The sequence below is a fragment of the Thalassophryne amazonica genome, unplaced genomic scaffold (assembly GCF_902500255.1).
Source record: "Thalassophryne amazonica unplaced genomic scaffold, fThaAma1.1, whole genome shotgun sequence".
Lineage (NCBI taxonomy): Eukaryota > Metazoa > Chordata > Actinopteri > Batrachoidiformes > Batrachoididae > Thalassophryne > Thalassophryne amazonica.
Genome location: NW_022986607.1, coordinates 1 through 16,063, shown reverse-complemented (window position 1 = coordinate 16,063; position 16,063 = coordinate 1). Strand labels below are relative to the sequence as shown.

Sequence of the window (16,063 nt, the reverse complement as noted above, 5' to 3'; positions counted from 1 at the left end):
TTCCATCATGGTGGATCTTTATGGCTGGTTTTAGGGAAAACCTTTCTTTCATTTATGAGTAAAGATCTAAATTTTAAGTGACCCCCCCCCCCCCCCCCCCCCCCCAAAAAAAAATAAAAAAAATAAATACTAAACACACACACACAGTCAAAAACAAAGCAATGTTTCCAATGCAAACCTCAGCCTGTTCCGGTTTTGCGCCTCTGACCGGTGGATTCTGACCTCTGGATGAGCCGCGCGGGCTTCGACCTATGGTCTCTGAGGGTTCCTGCCCATCTTTTATCAAAGCCCAGCTGGTTTTGTTTGGAGTGTCTCTGAGGCTGTGTCTGTGACTCGAGAAGTAACAGACAGATGCTTCTCCAGTCACAGACACTGAAGCTTGTAACTTGGTGGCTTCCTTCATTCATCTGTTTTCAAGTTTGAGTCACATTTAAGATGCCGTTTGTTTTTCTTAATAAGTGCTTTCACTGAAATAAAGAGATATTCCGTGTCCTGGGATTCTCTATTTCAGTTCTAATGTGCTGAGAGAGCGAACATTTGTCCAAATACTTATGAGTCCGACCTTGTGTTCACAGTAACACCTGAGCCTTTGCTTTTAGGCACAATCGGATTTCTAATGTAAACTCATGGATTAGTTTTAGGGCTCCGGACTAACAGACGTTTCCAGCTGACTGAGGATCCGGTGTTCGGTCCGTGGACCGGACGTTCGATCGGTTCCTGCGCGCACATCCGTCCCCTGATCGATGCCCGGCTGCTCTATAAAACATCCGGCTGCAGCTTCACACCTGCTGGACTTTGCTGCTGGTCACTTCCTGTCTGCACGGCTCCCGTGGACGTCAGTAAACCTTGAACCCTTGTCCGGTTCCTGCAGACATGTCGCCTGAAGGAATGATGCTGTGCGCGCTCGTGGCCGCGCTGCTGCTCTGTGGTTCGGCTGCTCCGCCCGGTACCGGCTCAGCAGACGGAGACTTCCTGCAGCAGCTCGTGGTCCGGAGGGAGACAGCGAGCAGCGGGTCGGATCCGGCCGACAGACTGGACCCGGCGGGTCAGAAGGTTCCTGCGCGAGCAGCCAGGCGCGTTCACCTGTCAGAGGACGCGCGCGAGATGATGACCAAACAGTTCATGCAGACGCTCGCAGGTAAGTCGCCTGTTGGGCTTCACGCCGCGCTTCTTGAAACGTGTGTGTTTGTAACGTGGGGCTGGTGTCTGCAGACGTGCTGAACTCCGAGTGCATGTCGGACCGGGACTACACCGGCTGGGTGGACTTCGGGCGGCGGGACGCAGAATGAGACGCGGCGACGCACAAAATCATGTCGGTAATCGACTTTCTTTGTAACGTCATAAATAAAGACGTCTTCAGAACGATCACAGCGTCCGTGTGCTCATTTCACCGTCTTGACGTCATAAAAGACCATTTGGGACTGGAGCCCAACCCATCTGGTACAAGAAGGTTTTAGATGTTAAATCAACAACTTAGACGTTGGCTTGCTGAAAAGAGTGCATAAGTTTAAATACACGACACCAGCTGCAGAAAACCCACAACTGGAGGAGCGAGAATGAGGGCAAAGGTCAAAGGTCAGGTTTATGAGCCTGAAACAGTGAACAGAGCGCAGGAGAGCAGTTTGAGGTGGTTTGGACGAGATAGCTGAGCGAGAGAGAGACAAAAAAGGAGACAGACAGACAGACAAAAGGGGAGAGAGAGAGAGAAAAAGGGAGAGAGATACAAAAAGGGAGAGACAGAGACAGACAAAAGGGGAGACAGAGAGACAAAAAGGGAGAGGGAGAGAGAGACAGACAAAAGGGGAGAGACAGAGACAAAAAGGGAGAGGGAGAGAGACAGAAAAGGGGAGAGACAAAAAGGGAGAGATACAAAAAGGGAGAGACAGAGAGATACAAAAAGGGAAAGACAGAGGGAGAGACAGAAAAGGGGAGAGACACACAAAAAGGGGGGGAGAGAGACAAAAAGGAAGAGAGACAGAGAGAAAAAGGGAGCGAAAGAGAAAAAGGGAGAGACAGATGAATATGTCACCAAAACAGATGAGAATGAAAACACAGGTTTAATATGGAGAAAGAACCACGAGAAGAAGAAAATGTCTTCAGTGATTTTGATGTTTCCTGCTGATTTCTGGTTTAATGATGTTGTAAATCAGATTTATTTCCCAGAAAGAAAAAAAAAAGTGATTTTCTAAGAAGTCTAATTAGTGTGAACATGTTTCTGGTTTGTCTTCTCTCTCCTTAAAGTCCAAATGAGACAAAAACAAAGAAAAAAATTCAAGAACAGAAAAAAAAACCATTACTGATTCAAAATCCCAGATTGTTTTTTGATGGTGCTTGATTCTGGTTCAAGTTGTTAAAACCGGTCGGTGTGAGCGTGACGGTGGCGTCTCAGCCTCCCAGGAGTCAGAACAGCTCAGGTCCATAAGTATTTGGACAGAGACCAACGTCCTTTTAACTCAAATAAATCACGTAAAGACTCTCAGCTGTGAGTTTTTCAACATCCAAACACATTCAGAAAATCAAAAGTATCTGGACATCTGCTCAGCTGGTGCACATGCAGGAGTGCTGAGAGTCCATCACCCCCCCTCCAAAATAAGGAAAAAAAACAAAACATCAAAGACACTTAAAAATAAATAAATAAATAAATAAAATTCAACTGCCTGAAAAATCCTCTAAAAGGGAAAAAATAATACAGAAACATTAAAAGTTCCAGAGCTAACAGAGGAATTAAGATTATGAACTTCACAAACAAGGAAACTCAGACAGGGCATGTCCGTCCCACTGGACCTCATGTTCTGGTGCTGAGATGTGGCTTCAAAGAACACACCAGATTAGAGATCACTATTAAGTTTTATCTCTTTATTCGGAACTTTCTTTCAATTTGGACTTGAGCACCAAAGAATCAAAACTGTCCAATTACTTATGAACCCGCTCTCCCTCATCGTGACTGATTTTTCTAAACAGCAGAGCTACAAACACATAAATGTTTGAAAAAAAACACATAAAACCATCTGATTTCAGTCCCCAACATCACGTCTGCAGCAATTCATGTTTCAGGTGCAATGTCACCAAACAGACACAAGGTGGCAGTAGACAGACAGAGACACACACACACACACACACACACACACACACACACAGATCCTTCACAGTCTTCATACAGTCAGTAGGGGGCAGTAAATGCCCACATTTATATTGAAAGTCTGAAATTTGAACATTTTATGTTCATAACTGTCAAACTGTTTAGATTATGATGACATCACAGCAGGAATAGGAAGTAAGATCACACCAAATATGAATGAAAACACCTGATTGGTTGTTGAGATCTAGCTCCAGACGGACAGAGAGAGATGTGATAATACAACCTGGACGAGCCCCTCGCCCAGCGGGACATAGTCCCTCTTTTAAAAACAGCAGCATATGAACATTTGTTTTGCACAAGTCTGTCTGTGAGACAGTGACGGTCCTGAGACAACAAACATCTAGGATGGCTGTGATCCGCACGCCACAGTAGGGGCATGAGAGCAGGAAGTCATAAATCCACACTACTTCAGGATGTTTCACTCCTCTTTCGCTGTTCCGTAATCCCCCAACCTGTCACTCTGTGCAAGCCTAGACTCTCAAGCTTTCCAACCAGGTTTAAACTAAAAAGGCTTCTTCTTCTTCTGCCATCGTCCAGCGATGAGCCGCTGCCTTCACCTTTTTCTGTGGAGAAGTTCATATGATGGCTGTGGTGGAGAGGAGGAGAAGCTGAGATCCCGTGTTCCTGCAACAGCTGCAGGAGCCCCAGTGATGGCATGGTGGTTATGTTAGCTACAGTTCTGTTAGCAGTGGTTCTGTTGGTGTTGGCGGTCCAGTCTCCATAGTGGCCCCAAGGCTGGTGGAGGGATGGGGATGAAGAGCTTACGTGCTCACGGTTCCGACCAGGCGGCATGCTGAAAGAGTGAAAGCTGCAGGAAAAAGAAAAAAAGTCAAAACTTTTGTCAAAAATCGCTGTTAATAAAAATGAGTTTGCTTGAGTTCAGTTGTTTATGTACGTGTGAGTGATGGATGAACATCACAGTAACGTGTCAATATATTAAAGTGGAAGTACGCAGGTAGATCAAAAGCAGATCAAAGATCCATAATGAGATTGTTTTTTTACAGTTTACACGAAGAGTCCCAACAGTTAAGTGGCATCGGTAGAAATCGGACCTGTTCTTTGAAATGAAAGAAAGTGACAAACAAGCTCATTTCAATTTTATTTTAAATTGTTGCCATCACTCATCTTCAACCTTTTTTCCGGGTTCAGGTCTCAGGGGCAACAGCTCCAGGAGGGGACCCCAGACTTCCCTTTCTCGGGCCACACTGACCACCTCTGACTGGGGGATCCCGAGGCGTTCCCAGGCCAGTGTGGAGATATAAGCTCTCCACCTAGTCCTGGGTCTTCCCCGTGGTCTCCTCCCAGATGAATGTGTTTGGAACACCTCCCTAGGGAGGCACCCAGGAGGCATCTTTACCAGATGGCTGAACCACCTCAGCTGGCTCCTTTCAATGCGAAGGAGCAGCGACTCTACTCCGAGCTCCCCACGGATGACCGAACTTCTCACCCTATCTCTAAGGGAGACACCAGCCACCCTCCTGAGGAAACCCATTTCGGCTGCTTGTACCCGTGATCTAGTTCTTTCGGTCATGACCCAACCCTCTTGACCATAGGTGAGAGTAGGAACGAAGACTGACCAGTAGATCAAGAGCTTCGCCTTTTGGTTCAGCTCCCTTTTCATCACAACAGTACGGGAGAGCAAATGCAACACCGCCCCTGCTGCACCAATTCTCCGGCCAATCTCACGCTCCACTGTTCCCTCGCTCGTGAACAAGAACCTGAGGTACTTGAACTTCTTCACTTGGGGCAAGACATCATTCTCTACCCAGAGTAGGCAATCCATTGGTTTCCTGCTGAGAACCATGGCCTCAGACTTAGAGGTGCTGATCCTCATCCCAGTCGCTTCACACTCGGCTGTGAACCGATCCAGTGAGTGTTGGAGGTCACCAGCCGATGAAGCCAACAGGACCACATCATCTGCAAAAAGCAGTGATGAGACCCTGAGCCCACCAAACCGGAAACCCTCCTCCCCCCGACTATGCATCCATATCCTGTCCATGAATATCACAAACAGGACCGGTGACAAGGTGCAGCCCTGGCAGAGGCCAGCCCCCACCAGAAAGGAGTCTGACTTACTGCCGAGCACCCAAACACAGCTCTCGCTTTGTGAGTACAGAGATTGGATGGCCCTGAGAAGAGATACCCTCACTCCATACTCCCGCAGCACCTCGCACAGTATCAGGGGTACCCGATCATACGCCTTCTCCAAGTCCACAAAACACATGTAGACTGGATGCGCATACCCCCAGGCCCCCTCCAGGATCCTTGTGAGAGTGAAGAGCTGGTCGGTTGTTCCACAACCAGGACTCAACCCGCATTGTTCCTCTTCACTTCAATCAGAGGTTCGACTATCGGCTGAAACCTCCTTTCCAGCACCCTGGAGTAGACTTTACCAGGGAGGCTGACTAGTGTGATGCCCCTGTAGTTGGCACACACTCTCTGGTCCTCTTTTTTAAATATGGGGACCACCACCTCAGTCTGCCACTCCTTAGGCACTGTCCCAGACCTCAACGCAATGTTGAAGAAACGTCTCATTCAAGACAGTCCCTCCACACCCAGAGCCTTCAGCATTTCTGGACGGATCTCATCAACCCCCGGGGCCTTGCCACTGAGGTGTTTTTTGACTACCTCAGTGTCTTCCACCAGGGAAATTGATGAAAATCCTCCATCAGCTTCCAGCTCTGCCCCTACTACAGAGGACACTCTGGTCTGATGCAGGAGTTCCTCAAAGTGTTCCTTCCAGCGGCAGATTACATCCTCATTTGAGGTCAACAGAGTTCCATCCTTACTGTAGACAGCATGGATGGTTCCCCGTTTTCCCCTCCTGAGGTGCCTCATGGTCTGCCAGAAGCACCTTAGTGCTGACTGAAAGTCCTTTTCCATGGTTGCTCCGAACTACTCCCACACCTGCTGCTTTGGCTCCCCCCACAGCAGAAGCTGCTGCCCTTCGGGCCTGTCGGTACCTTGCAGCTGTCTCAGGAGTCCTCTGAGATAACATATCCTGGAAGGACTCCTCCAGACAGCTTCCATGACCACCGGTGTCCACCACGGTGTTTGAGGGTTGCCACCCCTTGAGGCACCTAAGACCTTCAGGCCACAGCTCCCCGCTGCAGCTTCAGCAATGGAAGCTTTGAATATTGCCCATTCTGGTTCAATGCCCCCAACCTCCACAGGGATGCTAGAGAAGCTCTGCCGGAGGTGTGAGTTGAAGATTGGTCAGACAGTGGGCTCCTCCAGATGTTCCCAGTTCACCCACACTGTCCGTTTGGGCTTACCAGGTCTGTCCAAAGTCCTCCCCCACCCTCTGATTTGACTCACCACCAGCCAAATCACAACAGAGTTGCCTCAAAGGGCTTCACACAAGTCAGGTCTAACCTTACTAACCCCCAGAGCAACAGTGGTAAGAAAAAACTCCCTCTGAGGAAGAAACCTCAAGCAGACCAGATTCAAAGGGGTGACCCTCTGCTTGGGCCATGATACAGACACAAATTACAGAACAATTCACAAAACAAATATACAGGAAATGCTGTTGGTGCACAGGACAGGAGGGTCTCCAGCACAAATACCACACCCATCTCTGGATGGAGCTGCAACTTAAAGAGAGAAAAAAAACAGAATCAGGCATCAGAAAGACAACAAATACAGTATAATGTGTCAGCATCAAACAAGAAGAAAAACAGGAAATACTACAGTGGTCGCTGGTCACTAGCCCTAAACTTCACTAAAAGACCCAGAATTTAGATAAAGTTGAGGCCGCGGCACGCTCTGTTTACTAATAAAATGAATTAAAAGAGTGAAAAGCGTAGAACTATACTATGCCAGTATCCTAGACATATGAAAGGGAAAATAAGTGAGTCTTAAGTTTGGACTTGAAAGTTTTATTGATGCAGGGAGATCATTCCACAGAACAGGGGCATGATAAGAGAAAGCTCTGTGACCCGCAGACTTCTTATTCACCCTAGGGACACTAAGTAGTCCTGCACACTGAGAACACAAAGCCCGGGCCGGTACGTAAGGTTTAATTAGGTCAGCTAGGTAGGGAGGTGCCAGTCTGTGAACAATTTTATAGTGAAGCAGCGAAAGGTAATCCCAAAGCGCCGCAATATGTGCCCAAGGGGTGCTATATAAAGGGAGAAAAGCAGGGGGCCTAAGGGGGCCTTCTCCTAGGGGGCCACGAGATGCTGTGAAACCACTTTTTCCAGAATTTTAGAGCAAAATGACAGATTTGATATCGGCCGATAGTTTTTCAATACACTAGGGTCAAGATTAGGTTTCTTAAGTAATGGTTTAATCACTGCAGATTTGAAACATTTAGGAACAGATCTAGAAATTAAAGAAAGATTAATAATTTCCAGCAGTCGGCCCAAGAGTGGACCACAGGTCCTTAAACAGTTTTGTTGGTATAGGATCAAATAAACAGGTTGTGGTTTTTGTTGACGTTATGAGTTTTGTCAGCATGCCTAGTGAGATACTATCAAATTCTGTAAATCTAGGTAATACCTCAGTAGTGGCACCCACCTCAGTAGCAGGGTGTAGTGGCTGGATTAAGGCATGCTGGGATATGTTTAACCTGATGTCTTCTATTTTCTTCTCAAAGTAATCTAAAAAATCTTGTGTTGTAAAAGGAGAGCGAACTACAGGTGGTTGTCCATGAATAAGTGTTGCCACCGTGTCGAACAAGAACTTTGAGTTATGCTTGTTTTTGTTGATCAAATCAGAGTAGTAAGTTCGCTTTGTAGCCAATAATGCATGTTTACAGTCTAAGATAGCATCACGCCACGCAAGGTGGAATACTTCTAGTTTGAAACTAAGCCATTTCCGTTCTAGACCTCTGGCCTTATGCTTGAGGTCACGCAGGTAATCAATGAACCAAGGTGACTGTGATTTGGGGGAGCGCAGTTTTAACACAGGTGGTGCAATCATGTCGAGTGTAGTTTTGAGCACTGAGTTTAAACTATCCACAAGTCTGTCTACTGATTGGGTATTTGCCAAATGTGAAGCTAAGACATCAGGCAGTCTAGCTTCTAGTTCAGTCTTAGTTGAGGAGTTGATGCATCGCCGTAGTGATAAATAAGGTTGTTCCACTAAACACGACAGCGAAACTGTAAACTTAATGAGTGAGTGATCAGACACCACTGATGGTAAAAGGGAGTTTTCCTTCCCACTGTCGCCAAGTGCTTGCTCATAGGGGGTCGTTTTGACCGTTGGGGTTTTTCTGTAATTATTGTATGGCTTTTGCCTTACAATATAAAGCTGTATCACAACAACTGTTTGTTGTGATTTGGCGCTATATAAATAAAATTGATTTGATTTGATTTGATGTAAGAGGCATGATGTCAATATTCGTGACAGCAATACCACGTGCGAGAACCAGATCCAGGGTATTTCCACTAATGTGCATGAAGTCCTGAATGCATTACTGAAATCCTAATGCATCCACAATTTCCATAAATGATTTGCAGGGGGGATCAGAAGGCTTATTTACTGATCACCAGATGGTGATCAGTTGACAGCTCTGCCCCGCTCTTCACCCGAGTGTCCAGAACATGCGGCCTCAGATCAGATGATACAATCACAAAATCCATCATCAATCTTTGGTCTACGGTGCTCTGGTACCATGTACACTTATGAGCATCCTTATGTTTGAACATGGTGTTTGTTATGGACAGTCCATGACTAACACGAAAGTCCAATAACAAACGACCATTTGGGTTTAGATCGAGGAGGCCGTTCCTCCCAATCACACCTCTTCAGGTGTCTCTGTCATTGCCCATGTGTGTGCTGAAGTCCCCCAGCAGAACAATGGAGACCCCCACCAGAGCCCCATACAGGACTCCATTCAGGGACTCCAAGAAGGACGAATTCTCCAAAATGCTGTTCGGTGCATACGCACAAGCAACAGTCAGAGTTCCCCCCGTGCCACCTGAAGGCACAGGGAGGCGACCCTCCCATCTACCGGGGTAAACTCCAACATGACGGCGATCAGCCGGGGACTCGTGAGTATCCCCACACCCAGCGCCTCACTCTGGGCAACTCCAGAGAAGAATAAGGTCCAACCCCTATCAAGGAGAGTGGTTCCGGAGCCGAGGCTGTGCGTGGAGGCGAGGCCATTAAAATTGTTTTTAATTACTTTTGGCCAAAATACAGTTTAAGGTGCATTTATTGTATGCAGGTTATTTATTTTATTATTATTGTTTTTGTTGAGCAGCTCATCACTCAGTCAAACGTGACACTGAACAAACCAAACAGGGAGGAGTGTGTGTGTGTGTGCGTTTGTCTCACCTGGTGGAGGTGGAGGGGGTGAGGAGGGAGGGTTGGCTGATCTGACAGGTGGTTATGGTATGGGTGGGGGAGGTCTGAGGGAGGTTTGGACCTGATGGAGAGACTGTATGGTCACGAAGGACAAAGTTACACAACAGTGAAACTACACATCAAGGAAGACACTGAATGAGACACTAGAGGGCGCTGTGACATGTGGACCTTCTATTTAGAAGGGGGAGTAAGGAGCAGTGAGGGGGAGGGTGCAGGGGGACTGCAGGGTTCCTACCCGTGCCGTGCGCTCCACAGAACTGTGACAGGTCCGGCTCGTCCTCCTCCAGGTCATTCAGGCTGTACACGTGCTGCACATCCACGTCCAGCTCCCTGAAGTCTTTGGTAAGGACGCCCGGGCGTGGATGCAGGATGCCTCCCAGGTTTGGTTTTGCCAGCTGCTGCCACTGATGCAAAGTCACCGAGCCTGACAATGTGGGGGGGGGGGGGGGGGGGGGAGAAAGAGTTCAGGTGGACAGCTGAGGAGGGTGGACGTGCTGTCCCCTGTGTCTGTCCTCTGAGGACACTGTTGACTGTGGCGGTTTGGTCGAAACGGGCAGCAGACCTGCTGTATGACAGTGTGATGATGTTACAGACACTGACCAAGCGTCATCATGTGACGACTCTTTGGAGGCCATGTGAACATTCCAACACAGGACCGGGACCACGGCCAGAGCCGGGACCGGGACCGGGACCATGGACAGGGCCGGGACCATGGACAGGGCCGGGACCAGGGTCAGGGCCAGGGCCGGGACCAGGTCTGTGTGGGAATACAGTGCCACCAACCAGGAGACAACAGATTACAGAGCAGAAAGTGAAAGAGAATTAAAAGAAGAATTTGAAGAGTTTCAGTCAGGTTTTAGATTTCATCATAGTACAGAAACAGCATTAGTGAAGGTTACAAATGATCTTCTTATGGCTTCGGACAGTGGACTTATCTCTGTGCTTGTTCTGTTGGACCTCAGTGCTGCTTTTGATACTGTTGACCATAAAATTTTATTACAGAGATTAGAGCATGTCATAGGTATTAAAGGCACTGCGCTGCGGTGGTTTGAATCATATTTGTCTAATAGATTACAGTTTGTTTCCTTTTCGCTAAGGCTTATAGTTAGGGCTGGATTGGGTGACCCTGGACCATCCCTTGGTTATGTTGCTTTAGACGTAGACTGTGGGGGGGTTCCCATGATGCACTGTTTCTTTCTTTTTTTGCTCCGTATGCATCACTCTGCATTTAATCATTAGTGATCGATCTCTGCCCCCCTTCTCGGCATGTCTTTTTCCTGGTTCTTTCCCTCAGCCCCAACCAGTCTCAGCAGAAGACTGCCCCTCCCTGAGCCTGGTTCTGCTGGAGGTTTCTTCCTGTTAAAAGGGAGTTTTTCCTTCCCACTGTGGCCAAGTGCTTGCTCATAGGGGGTCGTTTTGACCGTTGGGGTTTTTCATAATTTTTCATAATTATTGTATGGCCTTGCCTTACAATATGGAGCGCCTTGGGGCAACTGTTTGTTGTGATTTGGCGCTATATAAGAAAAAAGTTGATTGATTGATTGATTGATTGATTTGCGGCTGAAACAACAAAAACAACAAAATTTGAAAAATATATAATTATTAATAAATAAATTCATAAAACAATAAATAATTTGTGCATTTATTCAAAGGATTGCAGCTTTTCTGTTCTTGCTCAGAATGTTTGGACACAGTTCAACAAAACTGATGAGATGCACAAAATTCTGCAACATTTACCTTCCAGAGGTTTAACAATCTGCAGCCGGTCGGGCAGATAGGACCTGGATCCTGCCGAGGAGCCACAGGAGTGCCGGGAGCTGCCGTTGGAGTAGTTGGTGCTCGTCGATGGTGCCGGACTCGAGCCCAGGCTATCGTTTGGGGTCAAAAAGCCGCTGGAGCCGTCGCCTTCTTCAGCCTTTGCCGCCAAAGCGCGGAGTTTCCGTTCACGCTCCACGTCAAAGAACGGCCGCTCGGATGAGTGGTTCTGCTGACGGACTGACAGGCTGCGTAAGGCAGCTTCCAGGTCCAGACCTCCGGGTGTGCCTGGCTGGCCCAGCCGCTTCGGCCCCCAAACGCTGCAGGAAGGAGAGTTCATGTCTTCAAACCTCAAATTCAAATTCAGCAGTGTGACCTCATCCATCCCGTCACACTAAAACATTACTGCCAGTCATCCTCGGATGTTGTTTGATACAGGAAAATCTGCATCCATGTGTTCACAGTGTGCAGTTACCTGCTCCAACCAGCAGATGGTAGCAGAGCTTACATGACAGACTTTACTGACTCATTAAGTCAGAAAGTCAAAGGCGGACTTCAAATAGGTGTTATGGAGAAAGGGTCTATTACAGGTCTGCTTTATGACATCACAAAGCATTTCCTGCCTGAACTCCCCTGTCAGGTCATAATGAGTGGAAGCCAAACACACACACACACACACACACACACACACACACACACACACACACACACACACACACACACACACACACACACACACACACACACACACACACACACTGAGTCACGCTGTAATTTTCTCATTCTGAAAAACCCACTAACAATATTTTCACTTCACGTGTGATTTTATTTCCTCGTACTGCAGCTGTTCAGCCCATCACAGGATTTTACTGTCTGATGAAACTTCTGACATCATCAGAAAGCTGCAGATTATAGCTTGTGTACTTTTATCAATCAATCAATCAATCAATTTTTTTTATATAGCGCCAAATCACAACAAACAGTTGCCCCAAGGCGCTTTATATTGTAAGGCAAGGCCATACAATAATTATGTAAAACCCCAACGGTCAAAACGACCCCCTGTGAGCAAGCACTTGGCTACAGTGGGAAGGAAAAACTCCCTTTTAACAGGAAGAAACCTCCAGCAGAACCAGGCTCAGGGAGGGGCAGTCTTCTGCTGGGACTGGTTGGGGCTGAGGGAGAGAACCAGGAAAAAGACATGCTGTGGAGGGGAGCAGAGATCGATCACTAATGATTAAATGCAGAGTGGTGCATACAGAGCAAAAAGAGAAAGAAACACTCAGTGCATCATGGGAACCCCCCAGCAGTCTACGTCTATAGCAGCATAACTAAGGGATGGTTCAGGGTCACCTGATCCAGCCCTAACTATAAGCTTTAGCAAAAAGGAAAGTTTTAAGCCTAATCTTAAAAGTAGAGAGGGTGTCTGTCTCCCTGATCTGATTGGGAGCTGGTTCCACAGGAGAGGAGCCTGAAAGCTGAAGGCTCTGCCTCCCATTCTACTCTTACAAACCCTAGGAACTACAAGTAAGCCTGCAGTCTGAGAGCGAAGCGCTCTATTGGGGTGATATGGTACTATGAGGTCCCTAAGATAAGATGGGACCTGATTATTCAAAACCTTATAAGTAAGAAGAAGAATTTTAAATTCTATTCTAGAATTAACAGGAAGCCAATGAAGAGAGGCCAATATGGGTGAGATATGCTCTCTCCTTCTAGTCCCCGTCAGTACTCTAGCTGCAGCATTTTGAATTAACTGAAGGCTTTTTAGGGAACTTTTAGGACAACCTGATAATAATGAATTACAATAGTCCAGCCTAGAGGAAATAAATGCATGAATTAGTTTTTCAGCATCACTCTGAGACAAGACCTTTCTGATTTTAGAGATATTGCGTAAATGCAAAAAAGCAGTCCTACATATTTGTTTAATATGCGCTTTGAATGACATATCCTGATTAAAAATGACTCCAAGATTTCTCACAGTATTACTAGAGGTCAGGGTAATGCCATCCACAGTAAGGATCTGGTTAGACACCATGTTTCTAAGATTTGTGGGGCCAAGTACAATAACTTCAGTTTTATCTGAGTTTAAAAGCAGGAAATTAGAGGTCATCCATGTCTTTATGTCTGTAAGACAATCCTGCAGTTTAGCTAATTGGTGTGTGTCCTCTGGCTTCATGGATAGATAAAGCTGGGTATCATCTGCGTAACAATGAAAATTTAAGCAATACCGTCTAATAATACTGCCTAAGGGAAGCATGTATAAAGTGAATAAAATTGGTCCTAGCACAGAACCTTGTGGAACTCCATAATTAACTTTAGTCTGTGAAGAAGATTCCCCATTTACATGAACAAATTGTAATCTATTAGACAAATATGATTCAAACCACCGCAGCGCAGTGCCTTTAATACCTATGGCATGCTCTAATCTCTGTAATAACAGTTTATGGTCAACAGTATCAAAAGCAGCACTGAGGTCTAACAGAACAAGCACAGAGATGAGTCCACTGTCCGAGGCCATAAGAAGATCATTTGTAACCTTCACTAATGCTGTTTCTGTACTATGATGAATTCTAAAACCTGACTGAAACTCTTCAAATAGACCATTCCTCTGCAGATGATCAGTTAGCTGTTTTACAACTACCCTTTCAAAAAATTTTGAGAGAAAAGGAAGGTTGGAGATTGGCCTATAATTAGCTAAGATAGCTGGGTCAAGTGATGGCTTTTTAAGTAATGGTTTAATTACTGCCACCTTAAAAGCCTGTGGTACATAGCCAACTAACAAAGATAGATTGATCATATTTAAGATCGAAGCATTAAATAATGGTAGGGCTTCCTTGAGCAGCCTGGTAGGAATGGGGTCTAATAAACATGTTGATGGTTTGGATGAAGTAACTAATGAAAATAACTCAGACAGAACAATCGGAGAGAAAGAGTCTAACCAAATACCGGCATCACTGAAAGCAGCCAAAGATAACGATACGTCTTTGGGATGGTTATGAGTAATTTTTTCTCTAATAGTTAAAATTTTGTTAGCAAAGAAAGTCATGAAGTCATTACTAGTTAAAGTTAATGGAATACTCAGCTCAATAGAGCTCTGACTCTTTGTCAGCCTGGCTACAGTGCTTAAAAGAAACCTGGGGTTGTTCTTATTTTCTTCAATTAGTGATGAGTAGAAAGATGTCCTAGCTTTACGGAGGGCTTTTTTTATAGAGCAACAGACTCTTTTTCCAGGCTAAGTGAAGATCTTCTAAATTAGTGAGACGCCATTTCCTCTCCAACTTACGGGTTATCTGCTTTAAGCTACGAGTTTGTGAGTTATACCACGGAGTCAGGCACTTCTGATTTAAAGCTCTCTTTTTTAGAGGAGCTACAGCATCCAAAGTTGTCTTCAATGAGGATGTAAAACTATTGACGAGATACTCTATCTCACTTACAGAGTTTAGGTAGCTACTCTGCACTGTGTTGGTATATGGCATTAGAGAACATAAAGAAGGAATCATATCCTTAAACCTAGTTACAGCGCTTTCTGAAAGACTTCTAGTGTAATGAAACTTATTCCCCACTGCTGGGTAGTCCATCAGAGTAAATGTAAATGTTATTAAGAAATGATCAGACAGAAGGGAGTTTTCAGGGAATACTGTTAAGTCTTCTATTTCCATACCGTAAGTCAGAACAAGATCTAAGATATGATTAAAGTGGTGGGTGGACTCATTTACTTTTTGAGCAAAGCCAATAGAGTCTAATAATAGATTAAATGCAGTGTTGAGGCTGTCATTCTCAGCATCTGTGTGGATGTTAAAATCGCCCACTATAATTATCTTATCTGAGCTAAGCACTAAGTCAGACAAAAGGTCTGAAAATTCACAGAGAAACTCACAGTAACGACCAGGTGGACGATAGATAATAACAAATAAAACTGGTTTTTGGGACTTCCAATTTGGATGGACAAGACTAAGAGTCAAGCTTTCAAATGAATTAAAGCTCTGTCTGGGTTTTTGATTAATTAATAAGCTGGAATGGAAGATTGCTGCTAATCCTCCGCCCCGGCCCGTGCTACGAGCATTCTGACAGTTAGTGTGACTCGGGGGTGTTGACTCATTTAAACTAACATATTCATCCTGCTGTAACCAGGTTTCTGTAAGGCAGAATAAATCAATATGTTGATCAATTATTATATCATTTACCAACAGGGACTTAGAAGAGAGAGACCTAATGTTTAATAGACCACATTTAACTGTTTTAGTCTGTTTTAGCCCTCATTAGCACCACTGCTGGTCTTTAGCTGGGTCAGCAGCAGGTCTCCCACTTGAATTTGGTCTGCTTGAGATTTCTTATTTCTTCCCCAAACTTGCCTGAGGGTATTATTTGTGACTGCCATCACTTACATGTTTGGGGGGGGGGCTTATCTTAAACCTCTAAAGCGCATCAGGTTGACATTTTTGTGATTTGCCACCAACATCTGCTGGGATCTGCTGTGGCAACTCGGAGAAACTGGGAGCAGCCGAAAGAAAATGGCTGACAGTTAATCAGGATTAGTGATATCTGATCAGGCCGTGCAGATCAATAGCACACAAGTACACAAACATTCCAACACACCTGTTGTCGACTTTGTGGGCGTGACTGGAGCTGGGTTTGTCCTCCAGGGTGAGACTGGCATTATCAGAACCGTAGTAGCTGGTCCGAGGGGTGCTGGTACGACTGGACCGGGCCGACACCGGGCAGGAACCAGGCAGGCCCGGCGAGTGGCAGCGAGATCGAAGCTTTCCGGCCTTGTTCACAACTTTCACTGTTTCAAAGACGCGCCACGGGTGGTTCCTGTGGACAACGAGCCGATGTGAGAGAGCAGAAAGGAAGAGAAGG

The 16,063-nt window shown here is 45.9% G+C and overlaps 2 protein-coding genes across 2 annotated transcripts; one reads left to right on the top strand and one right to left on the bottom strand.

Annotated features, from left to right (window-relative positions):
- Positions 1 to 435: 435 nt before the first annotated feature.
- On the top strand, positions 436 to 1,361 carry LOC117506311 (cholecystokinin). The gene is made up of 2 exons (XM_034165800.1): positions 436 to 1,138; positions 1,213 to 1,361. Exons 1-2 carry the CDS (start codon positions 874 to 876, stop codon positions 1,287 to 1,289), a joined length of 342 nt encoding a protein of 113 aa, XP_034021691.1. The 5' UTR covers positions 436 to 873; the 3' UTR covers positions 1,290 to 1,361.
- A 952-nt stretch (positions 1,362 to 2,313) lies between these two features.
- LOC117506310 (trafficking kinesin-binding protein 1-like) lies at positions 2,314 to 16,018 on the bottom strand (the record flags this gene model as incomplete). Its single annotated transcript, XM_034165799.1, has 5 exons — positions 2,314 to 3,947; positions 9,422 to 9,524; positions 9,687 to 9,875; positions 11,189 to 11,526; positions 15,800 to 16,018. Coding segments are annotated over 5 exons (1,249 nt in total), but the record flags the coding sequence as incomplete, so codon positions are not given.
- Between the last annotated feature and the right edge of the window lie 45 nt (positions 16,019 to 16,063).